General features: G+C 42.9%; 1 protein-coding gene across 1 annotated transcript in view; it reads right to left on the reverse strand.

The window, feature by feature from the left end:
• The window catches only part of kcnt1b (potassium sodium-activated channel subfamily T member 1b), a 388151-nt gene that overhangs the window by 146590 nt on the left and 218619 nt on the right, over positions 1-22942 (reverse strand). The window contains exons 4-7 of the mRNA XM_041193666.1: positions 15183-15239; positions 10334-10382; positions 7766-7825; positions 4341-4415 (exon numbers count right to left, since the gene is read on the reverse strand). Of these exons, the coding sequence (XP_041049600.1) occupies positions 4341-4415; positions 7766-7825; positions 10334-10382; positions 15183-15239 (241 nt within the window). The remainder of the gene's footprint in view (positions 1-4340; positions 4416-7765; positions 7826-10333; positions 10383-15182; positions 15240-22942) is intronic.

Below are 22942 nucleotides of genomic sequence, written 5' to 3' on the forward strand. Positions count from 1 at the left end.
GATTCCCCAAAGCCTGTCCACTATCTACAAGTCAGGGATCTGGTGGAATACTCCCCCGTTGCCTGGATGAGTGCAGCTTCAACAACACTCAAGAAGCTGGACACAATCCAGGACAAAGCAGTCTGCTTGATTAGCACCCCATCCACCACCTTCACCAATCACTCCCTCCAAAATAAATGCATTGTGGCTACAGTGTGTACTACAACAACTCCCTGGGGATTCTTCAACGCCATTTTCCAAACCTGTGATCTCCACCGCCTAGAAGAACAAGGGCAGCAAGCACATAGAAACTTCACCACCAGTAAATTCCCCTCCATGCATCGTCCTGTTTTGGAAAAATATCGCCGTTTCTTCTTTAACATAGGAACGCCCTCCCGAACAGCATTGTGGGTGTACCTGCACACATGGGCTGCAGCGGCTCAAGGAGGCAGCTCACAAAAACCTTCTCAAAGGCCATGATGGACACGACGGGCAGGCCTGGAAGTGGCTGGGAGATGGACCCGCTGCCCGCGATCGGCCCCCAACCCACGATTTCACGCTCTCTGGCCAATTAACGGGCAGCCAGCATGAAAGGTGCGCTGAAAGGGGTGGGGGGGGTGGGAGGAGGGCGAGTGCAAAAGTCTCCTCATGCGCCGGGGGTGGGGAGCGCGCACTGACAGCTCCCTGAAGGCTCAGAAATTCTGCTCAAAAGTTTATATTTATTTTTTATTTAATTGTAGAAGCCTCATCCCGACTGTGGATGAGGTTTGCGAAAAAGTCAAAAGGCCGCCTGCCCCGCGTAAGGTTGGACGGGCAGCGAAAAATAGCTTTCAACTGATTGATTAGGGGCCTCAATAGGCCTCTTAATTGTCGGTGGGCGGGCTGCTGACTCTCGCCCATGCCCGCCTACCGAAATATCGCGTGAGTGCGCGATGACATCGGGACGCTTGCCCCACGTCACCGCGCACTATTTTACGCCCGATTGGGTCGGGCGCGTGCCCATCTGCCTGCCTGCGGGATGTAAAATCCTACCCCTGGCCTTGCCAGCAATGCCCACCTCCTGTTGACAAATGCTAAAGAAAAAAGTAGCCTCAATTTACAATGGCTGGCATTTTGTGAAATTACTGTGATTGTCTGGACACAAAAACTCCTAATTAGAATGGCGAAGATTCAAGTTGCTACATGGATAATGATTGGCTTGGGATACTGAATGGGTGACCTTTACATCTGCCTGATGCACACAGCAGATTCACATACACTGAGGTGCCCAAGTTCACCCATGGTACTGGATCCTCGAAAAACATTTTGCAGCGCAGACTTCATGGGGTCTGTTGCCATAGTAAAGTGCCTTTCAAAACACTATTACAGCTAGACAGTGAAGTGCGTGATGATTCTAATAAGGCACCCACCACATCCAGTGCTACTAAATTTATAGCTTTTAATCTCAGTATTAATAAACTTGAAGCTAGGAATATGGAAAAACATCGGCCTGCAGGAGAAACAGCACCATTTGCAGAAAGTACAAAAATCTAGTGTGCCAGAAATTTTCAGAAGGTATTGCAAAGGATCAATCACATGGGATTGCTAATTATATCCCTATATATTAACTGAATTGTGTTCAGTAAATGTTTAAATGGAAAATTATTTCACCAGCAGTTTATCACTTTGATATGGACAGACTCTGTGACAAGGTTTTGAGAGGTTGTAACTCTTTTGAGTCAACTAAATGAACCAAATTAACAAAATTAGCGACAAAGTAAAATGCAGCCCCTTTAAGGGAAACTGCAAAAGCAAAAACAAAACTTAAAGGAAACTTGCAAACATTATACCAAAGTGTGATTAATAGGGTCAATAAAAGGTGAAACTGAATATATAGACAGAGCACCTTCTGTAAATAATTTGTCTTTTGACTTCCTAGGGGCCCATTAGAGTTGTAACAATTTTATAGTGGTTCGGGGTCTGTAAACTTGAAGGTAGTTGTATTAACACATGAACGGTTGTTTGGGAAGTGAACACTGGAAGAAGTTATCTGTCAAAGGGGTGCAGCCTCAGGGGATGGGAAGGTTACATGTGCACATGAGGTTAGAAGACCTTTGATAGTTTCTATGACTGGTTTCATCCTAAGGGTTTGATTGACCGATCAATCAGGATGCGTAAGTCATTGACAGCGGGACAATGAAAGGAACATTAAGTGATTCTAAGCCAATGCAAGGTTGGGTGGAAAAATGATACAAAACATTGTTAGGCCGATTTTTCACAGGCAAGGCAGTCAAGGGTTGGGAGGAGGGGGGTGGCCAGGCAGAAAGTAGAGTTAAAGCCACAATCAAATCAGCCCTGATCTTATTGAATGGTGGAGCAGGCTTGAGAGGCTGAATGGCCCACTCCTGTTCCTATTTCCGGTGTTCTTATGCACCTTGAAACAGTTACTGCCGCAAGGGAAACCTCAGAATTTGATGAGGCTTAATCTGTTGACAGTTCAGCTGTTAATGTCTGTAAAAACTTGTAGGTGGTGATGTTAGGTGCATATTTAATTATTGAAAATAATATATATCATACACTTGAGGAGTAACATTAGTAGGAACATAAATCCTCAAACACACATTACCTTTCCTGATCTGAGCTTTGATGTGAACACTCATTAAAAATCAACAAAGATTCACATTCATATAGTGTTCTTCACAGTCAATGAAGTACTTTTTGAAGTATAGTTACTGTTGTAATGTAACACAACAGCCAATTTGCTCACAGCAATCTCCCACAAACAGCAAAGTAATAATGATAAATTTTGTTTAAGCCATCGGATATGCCTCCCCTGTTCTTCAAAATAGTATGAATGGATCTTTTACATCCACCTGCGAGGTTGGACAGGCCCTTGCTTTAAGGCCTCCTCGAAAGATTGCACCTCTGACCGTCCAGCACTCCCTCTGTACTGCTCCAGAGTGCCAGCTGTAATTTTTGTGCTCAAGCTCAGGAAGGGGACTTGAGCCTGGAACCTTGGACAAGAGAGCTACCAACTGAGCTACAGTCAACACTCACGGTGATGGCATCATGGTGACACTGTCCCTATGGCACTGGGACATGGGCAGGAAGAGGGAGCGACATTCAAACTCAATACTGCCGCTATAATAGCTTTTTATTTGGAAGATCAAGACGAGGATCCCACTTTTCCATAAAATAAACTTCAAATGAAAAATTAGTCTGATTAGTGTAAAACATGGGGAGGATTTTCCCTTTGTCGGGTACAGCATGAAAGGCGCACTGAAGAGCTCAGCGCTGCTGGGGTGGAGGCAGGAAAGGGTGAGTGTGGAAGTCTGCACATGGGCAGGGTAGCATGCGCTGACAACTCCCTGAGGGCACAGAGCTGCTGACCAATAAAGATTTTACCAATGAAATAAACATGTCCCCACATGTGACTCAGTCACATGAAGAGGGACTTGTTAAAAATGTTGAAACATTTTTCTTTAGTTACTGCTGGAAACCTCATCCCACCAGTGGATAAGGTTTCATTAAAAATCCAAAGGCCGCCTGGCCGATTCGCCAGCCCCCCCATGCCACCTGTAAGTTTGGAAAGGCAGCGACAAATAACATTCAATTATTCGATTAAGGGCCTCAGTGGGCCTCTTAATTGTTGCCGACTGAAATATCGCACGAGTGAGCAACATTGGGACGCTTGCCCGCGATTTTACACCCGATCGGGTCAGGCGCCCGCCCGCCCGGGGGCATAAAATCCTGCCCCATGTTTTTTTAATTATTATTTGTATTTGGACTGGTTCAAGAAGGAAGCTCACCACCATCTCCTCAAGGGGCAATTAGGAATGGGCAATAAATACTGGCCCACCAGCGACACTCGCATCCCACGAACGAATGAAAAGCTTTTTCCCTCGCTTCTATCTCACCATGCCCTCTGCCATTCTTAACAGCTTTTGCCATTAAGAAGGGATGTTCGTCTTGAGCAATGAACCATTTTCCATTTTGAGTACTCGGTGTTAAAATGACACCTCAGATCAAGCATATGATTGATCTACACCATTCCACCCCACCTGCCTCCTATTGCAACAGAGTGACATGTATCCATTTCCCACACCAGTCATTCTTTTGGCCTTGAATGAGACTTCCAATTTAATGCAAATTATTATTGAATTGGGGAGGTTTTGTGTGCTGTTTATCCATGTTCACCGAGGGTTGGATTATAGAATGCTCAGATGTATCTCACATTAGGGCCCCATACAGAATAAACCCCAAATTAATCGTAATTATGTTGTTGCCCTAAGAGCTGCCACCCTCAAACATTACAGCAGCGGAGTCACAAGTCGTGCACGGCTTTGAAAAAAGCACAGGTAAAAAGCACAGCAATGACTTACTGTGATAATGAAAGGAACTGTGTTGATCATTTCAAGGATAAATGATACTCGGAAAATTTGCTCCCAGATATTCCCCTGTAAAGATCAAAATAGCATCAATTGACATTTTTTACATGAAATTTCGCAATTTCTGTTTAGCTTTTCCAACCTTTGAAATTCAGTATCCAATAATGCTAAATTGTATGTCTGTATAAAGGTAAATTCACTGATATGATTACACAATGCTGGTTTCAAACCTGTTCTCCATCCAAATGCAGCTCCCCCTGGGAGCATGGGGCAGGATCTTCCCCCCGTTGGGGGTGAAGTTGAAGGGCAGGCGCACAGAGGCGCACTTCCGATTGGTGCCCCCGATTGGTGGTGCAGCGCCATTTTATGTGGCCGGGCCAATTAAGGCCCGCCCAGCGTGACATCTGCACGGAAGTGCTATGCGCTCCCTGTGAGGGCAGAGGGGGGAGTCCCTGAGCCGACAGTGTGCTCTTTCGCGCATGCACACGAAAGAGCGCACTCATCTTCCTGAGGCTAAGTGCAGCCTCAGGGAGGTCAGCTCTAAATGTCAAAAAGCTAAAAATAGAAAAATAAAATTTCCCTAACATGTCCCTTCATGTGACATTGTCGCATGAGTTGAGACATGTCCATAATTTTTACAAAAACTTTATTAAAATTTTTTAAAACCTACATGAAACTTCATCCTGCCCGTAGATGAGGCATCATGGTTTTTCTAATTCGCACCAGGGCTCCTGGACTGCCGGCCAACCTTAAGGTTGGACGGGCCGGTCCACTAATTAGTTTAATGACTCTGTCAATGGCCTCAATTGGCTGTTGACAGGTCGGCGGGGACGCAGCTAATTTTGCTGCGCCCCCGCCTACCGGAAAATTTAAATGGGGCGCGGTGACGTCGGCAGTTCCGCCCAATGTCACCGGGCATCATTTTATGTGTCAGCAAGTGGGCCCTGCCCCTTGCTCACCAACAGTAAAACCCAGCCCATGGAGTTGATTAATTTTTAAAAATTCTTTCATGGGACGTGGGCATCACTGGCAAGGCCAGCATTTGTTGCCTGCACCTAATTGCCCTTGGACTGCTCGGAGAATTCAGGCAGCAGTTAACAGTCAATCACATTGCTGTGGGTTTGGAGACACATGTAGGCCAGACCAGGTTAAGGATGGCAGATTTCCTTCCTTAAAGGATATTAGTGAACCAGATGGGTTTTTACGTCAATCAACAATAGCTTCATGGTCACCATGACTAGCTTTCAATTTTTGATTTATTAATTAACTACAAATTCTACCAACTACCATGGTGGAATTTGAACCCACACTTCCAGAGCTTTAGCCTGGGCCTCTGAATTACTAATAGAGTGACATTTCCACTATACCACCATCTGCTCTGTGCCTTAGGGCAGGAACTGTGCCATACAATTGATTTATTTTTTCAGTTATTTATTGGACTGTTTTAATTCTACCACCAGGACGCTGCACATCTCTTGATACCGAGCTTTCACAGTTGTCTATGCAACAGGAGCTGAGATTAGTTTATTGGGGGGTTGGTTGAAATTATCGGACTCCAGTGTATTGCAAAATGTATAAAGAGGGATAATATTGTGGCCAAAACTACTTCCCCTTGTTTCCAATATAGATTTTGGGAAAGCAATTCAAAGTGGTTTCAAAGCATAATATTCAACTAAGTCAAAATGCTTATTTGGAGAGCCGGTACAGACACAATGGGCCAAATGGCCTCCTTCTGCACCATAACAATTCTGTGATTCTAAGAGTAGATTAGATTTGAATTGCTATCTCTTATATCCCTTTATTAGATTTTTTCTAATTAACAGTTATTTAAAGTTAAACTGTGCATTGATATCTAAGTACCTCTAATCAAATAACACAAAGGACAAGTTAAGTAATTGGCTATTTGTATCAATTTGTTCTTTAGATAATCAACAAGATGATACATTTCAGGGGAAGCTAGATAAAGAACATGAGGGAGAAAATTGGAATTTAAAAGAATGAGAGGTGATCTAATTGAAACATGTAAGATCCCGAGGGGACTTGATAGGGTAGATAATGGAAGGATGTTTCCACTTGTGAGAAAGATCAGAACAAGGGGACACAGTTTAAAAATAAGAGGTCTACTGCTTAGACTGAAGTGACAATTTATTTCTCTCAGAGGGTCGTTGGTACGTGGAATTCTCTTACCCAAAAAGCAGGGGAGGCTGGGTCATTGAAGTTATTCACAGCTGAGTAAGATAAATTTTCGACAGGCAAGGAAATCAAGAGTTATAGGGGCAGACAAGAAAGTGAGTTGAGACCATAACCAGATCAGCCATGGTCTTATTGAATGGCAGAGCAGGTTCGAAGGGCTGAATGGCCTAATCCTGCTCCTAAGTCCGATGTTCCTAGAAATAGGATGGTATTTTGACAGGGTTAGGTGAAGGAGGGTACAAGGTGACTCATGTGGACCATAAACACTTGTATATCCCTGTTGGGCCAAATGGACAGTTTTGCAAGGCATCCAAACATCGACCCCCCCCTCCCCCTTTTAAGGGCCTATGTAAGGGTGAAACACAGTTGTACAGTACTAATGAACTATTAATCCTCACAATTCTCATCAAATTGAATAAAATACTCTTTAAAACATTGGACATATTCTGTGAACAATATACAATTAGCCGGAGATGTGACAAGTGTGAGGCCACTTAAAACTCACCGTTACTAAGAGAACAGTTCAGTTGGTTTCACTTATGCACATGTACATCATCTCACCATCTAATCCCATTAGCAATTTCTCCTATATTCAGTCATGACCTTCATTTACATGCTTCAAGTTGTCCTTCCTACTTCTCATAAACAAAGTTCCGCATCTCTAAATTTAAGATTAAGTGATAAAATAAGAGAATGCACTTTGGTGCTACTTATTGGATATCTGCCAATTTTCCTGGGTTTGTGGTTTCAAATCCTGCCAGGGCAGATAAAATGAAAGTCACCTCTTTTAATGCTAATAAAATTAAAGTTCATCATCTCAATTCAGTGCAGCACAAGCTGCTCCAAGGAAAACACTGCATAGTCATCTCGCTCAGCCTTCATAGGAGGAATAGGTGCAGTCCTGGTCACTATATTACACAGGGACAACATCGCACTGGAAAAAGTGCATAAAGAGGGCTTATCTAACACCAGACAAATAGCAGAAATAAATGTTTATTTATTTTTGTCATAAAAGAGGTCCTGATGGTCTGAACCTTAAATCCTGAGGGTAGAAAAATGCATTATGAGCTACTAAATCTGCCAAAAAGGTGAGCATGCAGTCAAACCTTTAATGATGCACCATTAAGAATCAATAGGTTAAAAAAAAAGACCATAATTACTACATCAGAATTTGGCTTAGAATAGTTTATCTTTCATAGATAATCATTAGTAATGTCGATTCTTACCTTGTAGCTTAAATAGGTGAGGAGCATACTCTCCAGGAAACTAATTAAGGCCACTGTAACCTACAGAAAAATAAAATGTGAATGCAAATGTCATCTTTAAGAATTATTTCGTTTTTCCTAATTACACAAAGCCAAACGAAAAAAATCCACTTTGCATCCACATCAACTTTTACACTAAAATTAGCAGAAGGAATTTCACCCTCATGAAAATAAGGACTAGTGCATTCGAGAATATTGGAGCAGATTCTCCCCATTCTCTATTCACACGGAAACACAATTGCATTCTTTGTGTGAACATTGTTCCTGAAAGCATTCTCCAGATTTTCTCACACATTGCAAGGGCAGAACATTAAAAAAATTACAATGGGGTTTGTTCAAACATACAAGATTGTACAGCATGTACTTTTGTCAGGTAAAGAGGTGACAAAGATACTGAATGGCTAACAATTTCCTTATAATGGCTCGGATTTTACATCATGAATAACAGTGAGCATAACAGCAATCACTGTTGTTGCTGAGAAATTTGGACAGCAACCTCCGGAGTAGACACTTGTGCAGTTAAACACAGAAATCTGGAAGTTGTGGTCTGAGTGACCCTGCTCCTCCATAGATTGTGCTGCAACAGAACCTCAACGTGGCACTGGAATCAATCTAAAGGTGTGAAGTTGCGATACTTATCCATTAGTTACCCACTAAACACACCAGAAAAAGTTAGGCCTGTTGCATTCAGCTACAAGTGAATTTCTAATGGCGTTGTTATGATATGGCAGGTTGTGTTTGCCAGGCTGACCAAATCCCAAGGGAAACTTAGCCAAGCTACCACAGCGATTCTGCAGTTTGTATTTATTACGAGAAGGTATGTGCACTGAAGTCAGAAGTAAAGAGTCCACTACCACCTTTGAAGATTTTAAATATTAAACTAAAACATTTATTAACAAAAAAAACTTAAACACACAAGATTACAGTTACACAGTTAAATTTAATCTTACATTTCCCAAAGGATTACTACTTAGCTAGACTCCCAAATAAACACCCTTTTCCAGGCAGTAGTCCTAAAAGATTCTTAATATATAAAAACATCCAGTAATATTACCGCAAGGCACCCACTGTTTCTGTAAGGGAGGTATTTCATAGTTTCTCTTTCCCTCTTGCTCGATGATGCAACTCTAAGGCTTTTAACAAAATCTTGCTTTCTAAAACAAGTGAACACTTCTCTGGGGTGGCTAGAGGCTGCTTTTTCACAAGTCTGTTTTACACAGCCCACCTTTCAAGATCTCACATGACCACTCACACCATACAGTTTTCAATCATTCCTTAAGTATATTTTCTCCTTTCTGTTCTGTAAATTAATTGTTTCAACCTTGTTTTGGAAGTTACTTTTCCCAGAATATAAAAATCTTTCATGTTGTCCTTATGGCTAACACTTATGGGAAAAATAAAGTTAATAACTTTGCCTTATTGATCTACAATTTTGCCAGTTATAAAACATCCAGTCATGCCCCTTTGAAATTCAAACAGCTAACAATTCACTTCTCACTTATCTCCTGATGCAAATTCCCATTCATATTGTATCTACTGGGACCCCATATTAGCTCATCCATCTCCATTTCAGAATGCCTGTTTCTACCCCATCCCCTTGATGATTTAAACCTTGCAGTCTGACTGTCTTCAGTTTAATTAAATTAGTCACACACACACACACAGCCCCCACAAGCCTGCTTCACAGCATCCTGCAGTAATATTAAGAAAAAATGATATTTCCTTTACAGTATATTCAGTCATAATTACTTGCAAACAACCTCTCTGAGAACTGGCATAATTCAATGCCTCTGAGACTTTTGATGAAGCACTGAAGTCCTGGGTAGCAAACTGTATATGTACAATAAGTGCAGAAATTCATGGGCTTGATCATATCTTGCCAATCATTTGTCCTAAACATAACCTCAGATCAAGTTTAAGGATGGTTAATAATTGAGACATGTCTAAGCTTTTCATCTTGCACTCATCAGGACACTTCACAAGAATATCAATATAACAACTTATACTGAAGGTGAAGAGAGTGCTGATTAGTTGGCAAATGGGGTTGCCATGGATAATGCACCACTGATAGTGAATGACAGTTAACTGCCAAGCATTGTTTGAAACTTAAACCACAGAGCTTGACCCTGATTAGTCAAGGCATTGCCCTGAGGAATGAGTTAGTGATTGGCTGTCACTTATTTTGTTTAGCTGAAACAGGCACAATGTGTGTATATGTTCTTTCTATCTGCAAACAGGGCCTTGCACAGTAATATATGTAGCTTCCAGTACATGCAAATGTGATGGTTAATAAGCTCTTGATGATGAATGCAGAACTTGGAAGTTGCTGATTCCAGCAATGTACGCTACCCCAAAAAATGATGCATTTAAGACGAAGAGAATAAACAACCACATTTAAACATACAGGCTTGGGCAAATGTTCACACAAAGAATGCATCTGTATTTTAGTACAACTAGAAAATGGAGAAAATCTTGCCCAATTTGATGATTACAGTTTTCATTTTTCTTTTATTGCATTTTATCACCCACCTGAATTCCCCACAGTGGCAGAGGTCTGTTCACCCAAAGTATAGATCCCCTGTAAATAACAAAAGAAGCAAAGCACAGTTGAATGTACCTTTCAAAATCTGCGTTCTACCCAGCCATTCATTCAGAAACATTACATTTCACTTCTGAGTGGCATTATAAATCTTATTTTTTCTTGGGAGATGGGCGTCACTGGCAAGGGCAGCATTTGTTGCCCATCCCTAATTGCCCTTGAGAAGATGGTGGTGAACTGCCTTCTTTAACTGCTGCAGTCCATGTGATGTAGGTGCACCCACAGTGTTGATAGAGAGGGAGTTCCAGGAGGCTAAAGAAACTGCAAAACTGACGACATTCATGATCAGATATAAATCTGAAGCCTCATCTTCTGAGGGTATGGACAGCGAAAAAAGAAAATGACAATAATTCCATCTGCAAATCTGTTGCCACCTGAGCTATCTCTGCCAATAAGTAGTAGTTGTGATCTGTTAAAGGACAGGTCCTCTGTTTATTTCCGCACATCTCGAAGTCTTGCATTTTCCTCTTCTGTTGTTCGTAGTGGCCTCCCATTTGCAATTTCATCTTGTCAAATTTCTTCATTCTCTTTTTCCCTCTTGACCCATGTCCCCCTAATCTTCCTTCAACCACCTCCTTCAGTAAGACCTCATGCCTTAGAATATGACAAATCCAACTTTGCTGCCTTTCCTTGATATTCATTAACAATCTTTCCTGCTCCACCACCCTCAGAGTTTCTTCACGGCTCTGTTCTCTCGAACTGACACTCTCCATCCTTCTCCAGAACCACAATTCACAATGTTCTAGACTTTGGATGTTGATTGTTCTCAAGGTTCATGTTTCAGTTGCGCAGAACAAGACCTTCCAAATCACAGAATTGATCATTTTTTTTCTTAAGATCTCTACTCATTCCTACACTGAGCAATTCTTTATGTTAGCAGAATGCATCCTTTGCCACTGCTATGCCATAAGCATTCTAAAACTTTGTTTGCAGCAGCAGCACCAGTGCACAGCTTGATGTTGCACTGATGCACTAAACTAACCTATGGGATTCTCCTTAGTTAATAAGCATCGGCAGGGGTCATGGGGTGGGTAAATCCGAGGGCAGGTGGTGCTTTCAAGAGTCAAAGGGGTCTAGAGTTAGGCTGCAAGGCTGAAGATTGGACGCTTGATGGGCAAAGGCTGGAATGGGGGTGAGAACAGTCTCCTTCTTGTCGTGAACACTAATAAAAGAAAATGGTTCATCTTCAAGGATTAAGGACATTGTGGAAGAATTTGTGTTTTAAAACCCCTTGAAGGGTTAATGCAGGGCTCTGGGGAAAAAAAAAACATCCTTTTACAAGAAAAGGTAATTAAGCAGTTGACAAAAGGCTGGAAACTTCTTGACCCGGGTGAACTGCGTACGAAGGGGGATCACACGGTTTTTATGGCTCTGAGAAAAAACCTTGCCGGGTAGACCGTGGCCAGTATTTTACATTCAGTATGTGGGGGAACTGGGCCCGACAGGCCGGAATGTAAAATGATGCGCGATGATGTCAAGAGTGTGTCCCAATGTCATCGCACTGTCTCACGATATTTCATTTGGCGGGCGCATGCCGGAGTTGGCTGTGCACCCGCCGATAATCGAAAGGCCTAATAAGGCCATTAACGAAGTAATTAATGTCAAGTTTACACGGCGCAGGCAAGAAGGCCAAGCGGCCTTTACGTTTTTTAGGAAACCTCATCCAAGACCAGGGCGAGGTTTCCTAAAGCTTTTATGGATTAAATAAAAGCTTTTTCTGAAAAATAAAAACATGTCCCATCTCATGTGACACAGTCACATGGGGGGTCATGTTTCATTACATTTTTATTGCGTTTATTTATTTCAAAGGCACTTTAATCCGGCGCCTCAGGGAAATTGAAGCGTTCTCTCATGTGCACACTCGAAAGAGCACTGGACCCGACTCTCTCTCCTCCCCCCGCTTGCACAGATAGCGCTCAGTGCTACCGCTCGCGTATTAAGCTGGGTGGGCATTAATTGGTCCGCCCGCGTAAAATGGTGGTGCGGAGCCGATCGCGGGCGGTGGTCGACTCTGCGACCTCTCCCGCCGAGCCTGCCCATCACAGGAAAAATTCAGGCCAGCGTTTTAAAAGTGGGTTTTGGTTTTGCTTTTGAGAAGAGAAGGATCAACTACTTGATAAGGAAGACAACACCCTTTTTGCAGTCCAGAGCCGGCTTACAGCCAAAGTGAATAGAAGCTGCTGCTAAGTTGCTACATGCAGTAGAGTACCTGCCAGAGGTTGCAGATTCAAATCTTGGACAAGCCCCCAATCTATGTTAAGACTGGGATGACATACCTGTGAGTAATTCTCGAGCTCATCTGAAAAGCAGTGCCAGAGCCATTGACTGTTTCATGGTCAGTGCTGAGAGACCAATTGTATGACCCAGACACCATTTCAAGGACTCCACCATCTATCCTTTGCCTTTGAACCATTGACTTTTGACCTTTAGCAGAGTTCCTCCACTTCTATTTTTATTTAATTTATTGTATGTGTGTGAGTATGTGCACGTGTGAGTGTTTGTATGTGTGTGAATGTGTGACAGAGTGTGTGAGTGTGTGTGCGAGAGAATGTGTGTGCGTGAGAGTGTGTGTATGTGTGAGTGTGTGTGAGTGTGTGTGTGTTTAGGTGCGTGTATGTGTATGCGACAGAGAGTGACTTAGGATATCTCGAAACAGTAATTAGTATAATTTCATATTCCATATCATATGTTGATAAGCTTTGCCCTTCTATTTGACAAGATTGGTTTTATAATAAACCAATAGGTTTGTTGTTTATTGAAAAAAGCCTGGTTAAACTCTCTTTTATTCTGGGTACCAGCAGTGAAGGCAAACACTCTTTTGGTGCGTAAATTAAACTTTAAACTAATGCTACAACCTGTGGTGTAGTGAGGCTAAATCAATGGCGCACTCCTCCCATTTCAGTTGTAACATAGATTGGGGGCTTATCCAGAATTTGAACCCAGGACCTCTTGCAGGTACTCTATCCAAGCACATAGCAACTTAGGAGCAGCTTCTTTCACTTCTGGCTGTGGACTGGCTCTGGGCTGCAAAAAGGCTGCTGTCCTCCTTCTCAAGCAGTTGGTCCTTCTCTTCTCAAAAGCAAAACCAAAACCCGCTTTTAAAACGCTTCCAGGCATGGCTTTTTTTCAGAGCCATAAAAACCACGTGAGCCCCTTTGTGCACAGCTCACCAGGGTCAATAGGTTTCTATAACATAAAAGCAAAATACTGTGGATACTGGAAATCTGAAATATAAACAGAAAACGCTGGAAAAACTCAGCAGGCCTGACAGTATTTGTGGAGAGAGAAAAACAGAGTTAACGTTTTGAGTCCATATGGCTCTTCTTCAGAGAATAAATATTATTTATTCAAGAGGTTTCCAGTGTTTTTTCAACGGCTTAATTACCTTTACTTGTAAAAGGATGCTTTTTACAGGAATAGCAATCAGAGTCCTGCATTAACCCTTTAAGAGACAGTGGGCAGGACTTTTAGCATGGCAGGTGGGCACGCGCCCGAGCCGACTGAGTGTGAAATGATGCGTGATGACATCGGCCGAGCGTGCCAATGTCAATGGGCAGTCGCGCGCTAGTTCAGTTGGCAGCGCACCCGCCGACAATGAAAAGACCTACTAAGGCCATTAAGTTATCAACTGTGCTGAATTTTTCACTGCCCGTTCAACCTAACGGCTGACGGGCAGGCGAAAAGGCCAAGTGGCCTCCTGCCTATCCACGGGCGGGATGAGGTATCCAAGATCAAATACAAATGAAATAAGATCTTTAATTTTTACTTAAAAACATGTCCCTGCTCATGTGACATGTTTTATTACGTTCTTGTGCTGTTTAAAAATTTTTCCAATATATTCTTCACCTCCCTGAGACAGCTCCATGCCTCAGGGAGATTATTCGCCGCTCTTTCACGCGTGTGCGTGAAGTTTGCGCTAGGCCTGCTCGCCCTCCTCCAGCGCTCAGCACCGCCGCTCGCGTATCACGCTGGGTGGGCCTTAACTGGCCCGCCCGCGTAAAATCGCAGAGCACCCTCCCCCACTGATCCTGCACGCCCAGGGCAAAATTCTGCCCAGCGTTTTATAAAATACAAATTCTTCCAGAGTGTCCTTAATCCTTGAAGATGAGTCATTTTCTGTGGTTAGAGTGTGCATGACTCTTCTCAAGTCTTTTCATTTCAGTATAAGGCAGTCAGTAATAGTTATTGGTTGTATTACAGACATAAGGGGGGTTTAATTTAAAACAGGCCTGATTCCTCCCCTTACTACCCTTCTGTAAATAGAAAGGTGTTTTTGGTTTTTGATTTGCCCCTTTACAATGAGAGAATGCTGGTTTCCTCTAATAAGATAGTGAGCTACATAGCAAATAAGAAGCTCATTCTTCGTTCCAGTTGTGAGTGTAAATTCCAACAGTGACTGGACGTAACCACACTAACCATAGTGGTAATAGTAGGCGCAGAACTGCACGGCCTGAGTTATAGTTTCTCCTGTTTTCTATTTTTTTTTGTGAAAAAAGTAACTTAAATATAAAATGATGTCCCCTGCTCTATATTCTTGGCTTTTCGTTGCTTAAAAACAGGAAATGGAGGAAATCATACCCCATTCGTTTTCTCAAAATGAGGAATGTGGAATTGAAGATAAAAAATGGTCAGTTTTCTGTGAATATGTGTCACTAAAGATTTACCCTTCTAGCCTTTACAAATCAGAAATATGCCATTAGACTTTAAGATTCAATTTTCTCTCCCAACACCCCAAAAGAAAGCTAGCTCAAGCACATACCTCTCCAGAGAGTCACTTACCAATCTATTTCATCATCGGGTAATGGGTTAGAATAATTCCTCTTTATACATCCCCAGCTAAGAGAAAATCCATAAATAGACAAAAAGGTAACATCAGTAAAACACAAAGGTACTTGGACAAGCCATTCCACACAATGAAATGTCCCAAGGCACTATACAAGGAACAAGTAGTACAGACAAGTTAAAAGGAGACAACTTAATGTGTAGCTAGAGAGATGGATGTTCAGGAAGCTTTTGAAGGTGAGATGATAAATGCTAAGGTGACGAGGTTTATCAGAGAATCAAACAGCACTGAAGGAGGCCATTCAGCCCATTGTGCCTGTCTTCGAAAGAACAGCCGAATTAGATCCACTCACCAGCCTTTCTCCCCCTAACCTTTCATTTTTTTCTTTTTCAAGCATATATCCAATTCCCATTTGAAATTTACCACTGAATTTAGTTCCATCGCCCTTTCGGGCAGTGTGCTTCAGACCTCAACAACTCGTTGAATAAAAAACTCTTGTTATCTTTTTCTGGTTCTTTGTCCAATTTTCTAAAATCTCATCTCTCTGGTCTCTGGCCAGTGAAAACAGTTTCCCTTTACAGGGGGTTTTGATAGAGTGGACGATTTTTTTCACCTTTATTAGACTTCCCATAACCTTTTCTGCCCAAAGGAGAACAATCCTGTCTTCTCTAGTCTCTCCGCGTAACTGAAATCCCTCATTCCACATATCATTCTGGAAAAACCTCTCTACACCTTCACCAAGGCCCTGACACCCTCACAAAAGTATGGTGCCCAGAAATTGACATAATACGCCAGCTGAGGCCCAACCGATGACTTATAAAGGTTTTAAGGAAGTGATCTTCTGGTCGGCGAGCGCTGGGGGGGGGGGGGGGGGTTAGGTGGGGGGCCTGCTTGCCGACACGTAAAATGAAGCAGGATGACATTGGGTGGAACTCCCGACGTCACCCCGCGTCATTTCCATTTTCAGGTCAGCGGGGGCACAGCCAAGTCAGCTGGGCGCCCGCCGATCTGTCAATGGCCTATTGAGGCCATTTAAAAAGTAATTAAGGTCATTAATAGACCTGCCCATCCAAGTTTCAGGTTGACATGCAGGCCGGGAACCCTGGCGGGCTTATGATAAAGCATGAAACCTCAACCACGGGCAGGATGAAGTTTCATGATGGTTTGTAAATATTTAATAAAAGTTTCAGTAAAAGTGATGGACATGTCCCAACTTATGTGACAGTGTCACATGAGGGGACATGTCAGGGAAATGTTAATATCATTTGCTTAACATTTTTGAATTTGGCGCCGATCTCCCTGAGGCAGCACTTAGCTTCAGGGAGATCAATGGGATGACATGGCGTGAAAGCCCGCCATTGCAGCTGGCAGGTAAAATGACGATTTTCCCACCCACTACTGTACTTTGTGCAAATCTGGGACGATTCTGCCCTCTGTCACCAGCATTGGGGTGGATCTGGGAGGGTGGAGGGTGCATTGTAGGGCACAGGCTTGTAGAAGATTTGAGGCAGTGTGGCATAATAAGGCCAAGGGGGGATTTGAAAATGAGGGAAAGGATTTTGAAGTTCATGCTCTGGGGGAATGGGAGTTCATGGACACCAGTGTACAGGACTCTGAATGAGATAAGCAACAGCTTACTGGATGAAATAAAAACAGAAAGTGCTGGAAAGCTCAGGTGTATCAGGTGTAGAGAGAGAAACAGATTTCACATTTCAGGCCGATGAACTTTCATCAGAACTAGGAATGAGCTGGCAGTTTCTGTAGGGTGGGGATGGAAAGCTGAAAAAGAACTTTACAGGGCAAATTAGACCTTGAGGTGATGTCTATGATCTTCACAATGGCAATGAGGGAATTCTAATCACATTCTTTGTTAAGTCAGTTTTAAATTATCCAAGTGATATTGATACAACAAGGAGAGTATGAAATTCTTTTATAATTGTTTGGTAGCACAGGACTTGAGTATTGCTGAAAAGAAAGCCATACTGTTGAAGCATTTTGTCTTGCGCTCATCAGGACAGATGCAAGAATGCTAAATTTCAAAGGTAGCAACAAATTACACTGTATGAGAAAAGGGTGCTTATCGGTTGGCCAGTCAGCTCTGATTGGTCAAGGCGTTGCCATGGGGAATGCACCTGGGAGATATTGCTCCCCGTGCTTTTGTTTAATTAAAAAAGGTGTAATGCCTGGACATGCTCTTTCTGCTTGCAGAGGATGTATGAACACATGTAGCTTCTAGCAAGCATAAGTGAGCTACACTGCAAGCCTGATTGATAATCTTAAATTGGCTGTCGGTGTAATTCTTAGCACATTTGGGATTGTTCAACAAGTGCTGCCCGATCAAGAATCACACCAAATGTTTGACGTTGGGCGGGATTTCCGTCCCCCGCCTGCCGCCTGGATAGTCTGGTTTCCCCCAAAAGTCAATGGGCTTTTGGTTGGGCTGCCAAACCTCCCGTGATGGGTCCCGCCATGGCAGGGCTGGAAAATCCCGGCTATTATGTTTTGAGTTTTGCAAGCACCGTTTGGTTGAGTACCATCAATGCCCTGCTTATTGTGAACAGCTGAAGGGATGGGCTGTTTGATACGATCGCCAGTCATTGGGATGTACAGCCTACATACCTGGCATTGTACCAGCACTGACATTCACCTACCACATCACTGATCTGTGTGATAGGTGATGCCAACTGACTGGCCAAGCAATCAGTACCCTTACCTCATGCAGTATAAACTGTTGCTTCCTTTGAAATTTGGCATTCTGGAGTCTGTCCTGATGAGTGCAAGATGAAAAGCTTTGACAGCATGTCTCTCTTTTCAGCAATACTCAGGTTATTTTCTGTTATAATTTCCTGCAAGATCTAAGCATTGTTTATTGCAGGATTGTTATAATTCAAAACTGTAAGGTATTACCTGTCATTCCTGGGAGTCAGTTCTCCAATTGTCTTGGCCAATATTTATCCCCTAAAACCAGCATCACTAAAACAGATTATCTGGTCATTATCACATTGCTTTTATTGGAACCTTGTTGTGTGCAAATTGGCTGCCACATTTTCTTCATTACAACAATGGCTACGCCTCCAAAAGCACTCCATTAGCTGCTAATCACTTTGAGACACCCTGAAAGTCATGACAGGCGCTATCGAAATGCATGTTCTTTTTCTTTGAATGGCGTAGTGGCTGCAACATTCCAGAGGAAACAATCTTTTCACTGAATCAGTTTTATAATTTGAAGCGCACCTCAGGTTGCAAAGGGACGTTATCCTTATAATTAAAACTGCTTCAGAAGCAGACTTTAAACATTGGTTTCCATATTGCACAGTTCCCACTACCTGACGCAAGTGTTATGGGCTGTACAGTCAAGACCAGTTGAGGCTCAACTTAATGATAGACAACCAGCTGGGAAAGGAGATGGGATCAATCAATGAGGTGCAACATTTTTGGGGTATGGCCAACAGGATGGTATCCACCGTGGTAGTGTTGAACTGAAGAAAATTGTAACTAAACCAGAGATTGATGGCTGGCTAGCATACAGACAACACGTTGACAATGATCAGACAATATAGTGACAGAAGAGCAGTGCAGTAAGCAATGGACAGCAGAATATGTGGTGGCCACACTATACCACAGTGATAGCACAACAGTGAGACAGCGCAGTGACAGTTTGGTGATGTGGTGACAGTGGGGCAAATCTGCAGTGAAAGAAGGTGACACACTGGCCAACGGGACAGTACTGTAACAGTCTGATGAGAGTTAGACGCTGGGGCAACAGCACAGCAGTAGAACCGTGAAAGGATAAAGGGACAGAATGAGAGCAAAGCCAACAGTGGGAGAATGGTGACAGTCAGTGGAAGAACAGGCAACTGTTGGCGGATGGAAAGTGGGTGACTTTCTTTTATTTATTCTTTCACAGGATGTGGACATTGCTGGCTAGGCCAGCATTTACTGCCCATGAAAAGGTGAACTGCTGCAGTCCATGTGACATAGGTACAGCCACCGTGCTGTTATGAAGGAAGTTACTTTGTAGCTGTTTGATACAACTGAGTGGCTTGCTGTGGGTCTGGAGTCACATGAAGGCTTAGGATGGCAGATTTTCTTCCTCAGTGAACCAGGTGGGTTTTTACGTCAATGGTCACTATTACTACGACTAGCTTTTAACTTCACCAGCTATCATGGTGGGATTTGAACCCATGCCCCCAGGGGATTAGCCTGGGCCTCTGGATTACTAGGCCAGTGATATTACCACTAGACCACTGTCTCCCCTGATGGATAATAGTGGGACAGTGGGTGACAGTGGGGCAGGTGGTGGACAAAGTTAATGGCTTTGAGGTAAAGCCAAAGGTCATTGGGGTATATATGGAAGACTCATCTTACATCTTTTTAAAAAGTGGAATATCTCTGTTTCAGACTTCCATAGAGATAGCACATAATACTTCTGTGGCTTATGGTGATCAAGGATTCTCTATCAGTCCACTAAAGTTGGTGGTGTGCTCGCTCCAATCAGAATCATGGAAAGTGCTGCTATTGAACCTTTGTTCTTCCCCTTAACACACAGAAGAGAATTGAAACTTAATACCTAGACGCTGCTAAAGATTGTCATTATAAATGCAAATCATAGATAACAGCTGGAAGTCTATTACTGCCTCAAGCACTTAAAGTTTAGTAACGTCTCAAACTGTACACCATGATACAGAAACTAACGTTTAATGTCTGCCTCTGAAGCAATGTGGATCATGAGGGAAATGTTAAAGATATTATTTGAAAGTATATTAATTCAACTCGCACACATGGCAGTATCAGAAATTTAACCGCTAAATTCCCTGCTCAAACACATTCACAAATCAATAAAAACCATCGAGGGTAGTAAAGGGAAGCACTTTACAGTTAATCTTACTTCTTTTCAGCTGCACTAATGGCAGCTTTAAGTTAAGTGTGAAAATTCAGCAATGTAAGTCCACATAGAATAGAAAGCACTGAAACAGGCCATTCGGCCCAATCAGTCCATGCTGGCATTTATGCTCCACTTGAGTCCCTTCCAATTCTTCCCCAGTTAACTTTATTGGCATAATCTCTGTTCCCTTCTTCCTTATATGCTTTGCCTGAAAAGTGTCTAGACGACTCGTTCCAATTCGATCTAAACAAAGCATTTTATGAAATTTTTATGTTTCTTTTGTTGACAATTGGTAGGGTCAGTGGTCAGGGAGATTCAGTAAATATAGGATCTACCATGCCCATAGCAAATCCCGCAAGTTTACCATGACAATATGAGACCTATCATCAGGAGCTGGTGGTACATAAGACATCTTAGCTGCAACACAATCTCTCAGTAACATTTGAAATCTGGTTTGATGACATTTAGGGAAGAATCTTACCGCTTTTACAGATTTTCAGAGGTCGGGATCCAAACCAGGTCCCAACACCGCAGGCGATGCCTGGCAGCCCGCCTGTGGGGTTTTACAAGAGGCAGCTTCTGGTGATGCCATCCAAATTAAGGGTGGCAGGCAGGACATGCGTCCGATTTGCTTGGTACAGAGGTGCCCTGCCAGGAGCCCAACTGGGAAGGCGAGCGCTGCTGCGGCAGGCAGGAGAACACGAGGGCATCTCAAGACGAAACCACTCCATGGGATGGGTGGCAGCTGCAGCTATGGCCCAGCTGTCTGCGACTCCAGTGGGGAGAAGGGGTGGGGGGGGGGGGGGGGGGTGGTGGGGGGTAAGTATAGGAGGTATTCCTGGCTTTCTTGTCAATGGAAGGCTGTCCACAGCTGGGAAGATTTCAGTGGCATCCCCAATCAGCTGCCATCGTGGAACTTGAACCCATGTCCCTCGGGCATTAGCTTAGGCCTCTGGATGACTTACTCAGTGGCATTATCACTGCGCCTGCATTTCCCCCAGAGGTGTTGATTAATCCTGTCAATCAATCTCTATCATCACTGGACTAGTATTCTGGAGACTCAGGGTAATGTTCTGGGGACCTGGGTTCGAATCACATCATAACAGATGGTGAAATTTGAATTCAATAAAATTCGGGAATTAAAAGCCTGATGATGACTACGAAACCATTGCTGATTGTCAGAAAAACCCACCTGGTTCACTAATGTCCTCCAGGTAAGGAAATCTGCCGTCCTTACCTGGTCTGGCCTACATGTGATTCCAGGCCTGCAGCAATGTGGCTGACTCTTAAACGCCCTCTGAACAAGGGCAGCTACGGATGGACAATAAATGTTGGCCACATCCCATGAACAAATAAAAAAATAGTCTACAACAGGAGAAGACATGAGGTGAGGAAGACCGCAGTGGTTGAGAGCTTTGCGAACCATTCCTGAGCCATCCTACATGTGCCTTATGTCATGTTTCTAATTACTCATACACTGCATTCTAAAATATTATTTTCTGAATGAAATCTACATATTTAATTTGCATTTGAATGAATCAATGCAAACCATTGCCACCATCTCCCTAGGGAACCCATTCCATGGATTGACCACTCACTCACTGAAACATTAGGGGCAATTTTAACTGAACTCACCCTTCAGGAAACTAACAGCACTGCATGCAATGCTGGTTTTACTCTTCATTGAAGTGAAGAAAGACTAATATCGGGCAGGACCCTACCTGAAAGCTTTGACAAAATTCTGCGCCCAACAGTGTTAACTTGCACTCAATTGTGAAAACTGTGTTCGAAAGTGAATTTTTAAATTATCATTTGATATCTTAAAGTAATCAAGTGAAGGAACTGACCTGAACCTACATCAGTTGTGAATGTTTATTTGCTTGCAACTGTAGAAACAACATCAATTGCGAGCAGCAACCGTTCACTTGACATCATTGGTGTTAGGTCAGCGATCAGCTAATTCCAAAGTGTGCTCACAGCAAGTGGGTTTCCCAATGGACAGATTACATTAGGATCACCCCCGTTGAAGGGACCACCTCAGTAGGCATTAAAAATCAAGCACACATCGTGGATCTGACGTTACCTAGGAAAGGTTCCAAGTCCTCTTTGTGATCTTGTGACCTAGTTTTTTTTTTTAACCACAGTTTATGAGCTTTTAATAAAAGCAAAATACTGTGGGGATCTGAAATAAAAAAAACAGAAAGTACTGGAAAAACTCAGCCAGTCTGGCAGCATCTCTGGAGAGGGAAACAGATTTAACGTTTCCAATCCAAAATGATTCCTCTTCGGAATTCCTTCAATGATTTTTGACTGGTGTTAATTCACCCATTATTAGATTCATTGAGTTTAATTTCGCAACATGGCATGTTGGGGATTGGGCTGACTCTGTTAGTTCAGGACCCTGACCACTAAGACTACTATGATTTGGTCATGTAGATGTCATGATGAGATATTAATGTGAACAATGTTGTTGGAAATTATTTTTTAAAATAGAATTCTAGTGGGAGGGATCTGTGTCTAGCTATGTGTCTGTGTGTGTCTTAATTGGATTAAAGACAGCTAGTCTAGGTACTCTGATGTGTAGTAGTTTTGAGATGTTAATTGGGTGAACAATAAGGAGAACAGTAAGGTAATGTGTTCATTTGCATTTGTTGAATAAACAATTCAAGGCTGTGGGTAAAATCTTACACCTAGCTGGAAGAAGCCAAACGATGTGTTTAATTTTTCAGCTTACTAATAAAGTTGGTGCTATGAAAGGGGTTTTATTGTTAGAAGAGCTGAAGGTCAAAAGACCTAGTGCAAGATCTTTAGGTTGGCGAGTGGGGGCGGAGCCTGCTCACCGGCGTGTAAAATGACACAGGATGATGTCGG

The sequence above is a fragment of the Carcharodon carcharias genome, chromosome 8 (assembly GCF_017639515.1).
Source record: "Carcharodon carcharias isolate sCarCar2 chromosome 8, sCarCar2.pri, whole genome shotgun sequence".
NCBI classification, from domain to species: domain Eukaryota; kingdom Metazoa; phylum Chordata; class Chondrichthyes; order Lamniformes; family Lamnidae; genus Carcharodon; species Carcharodon carcharias.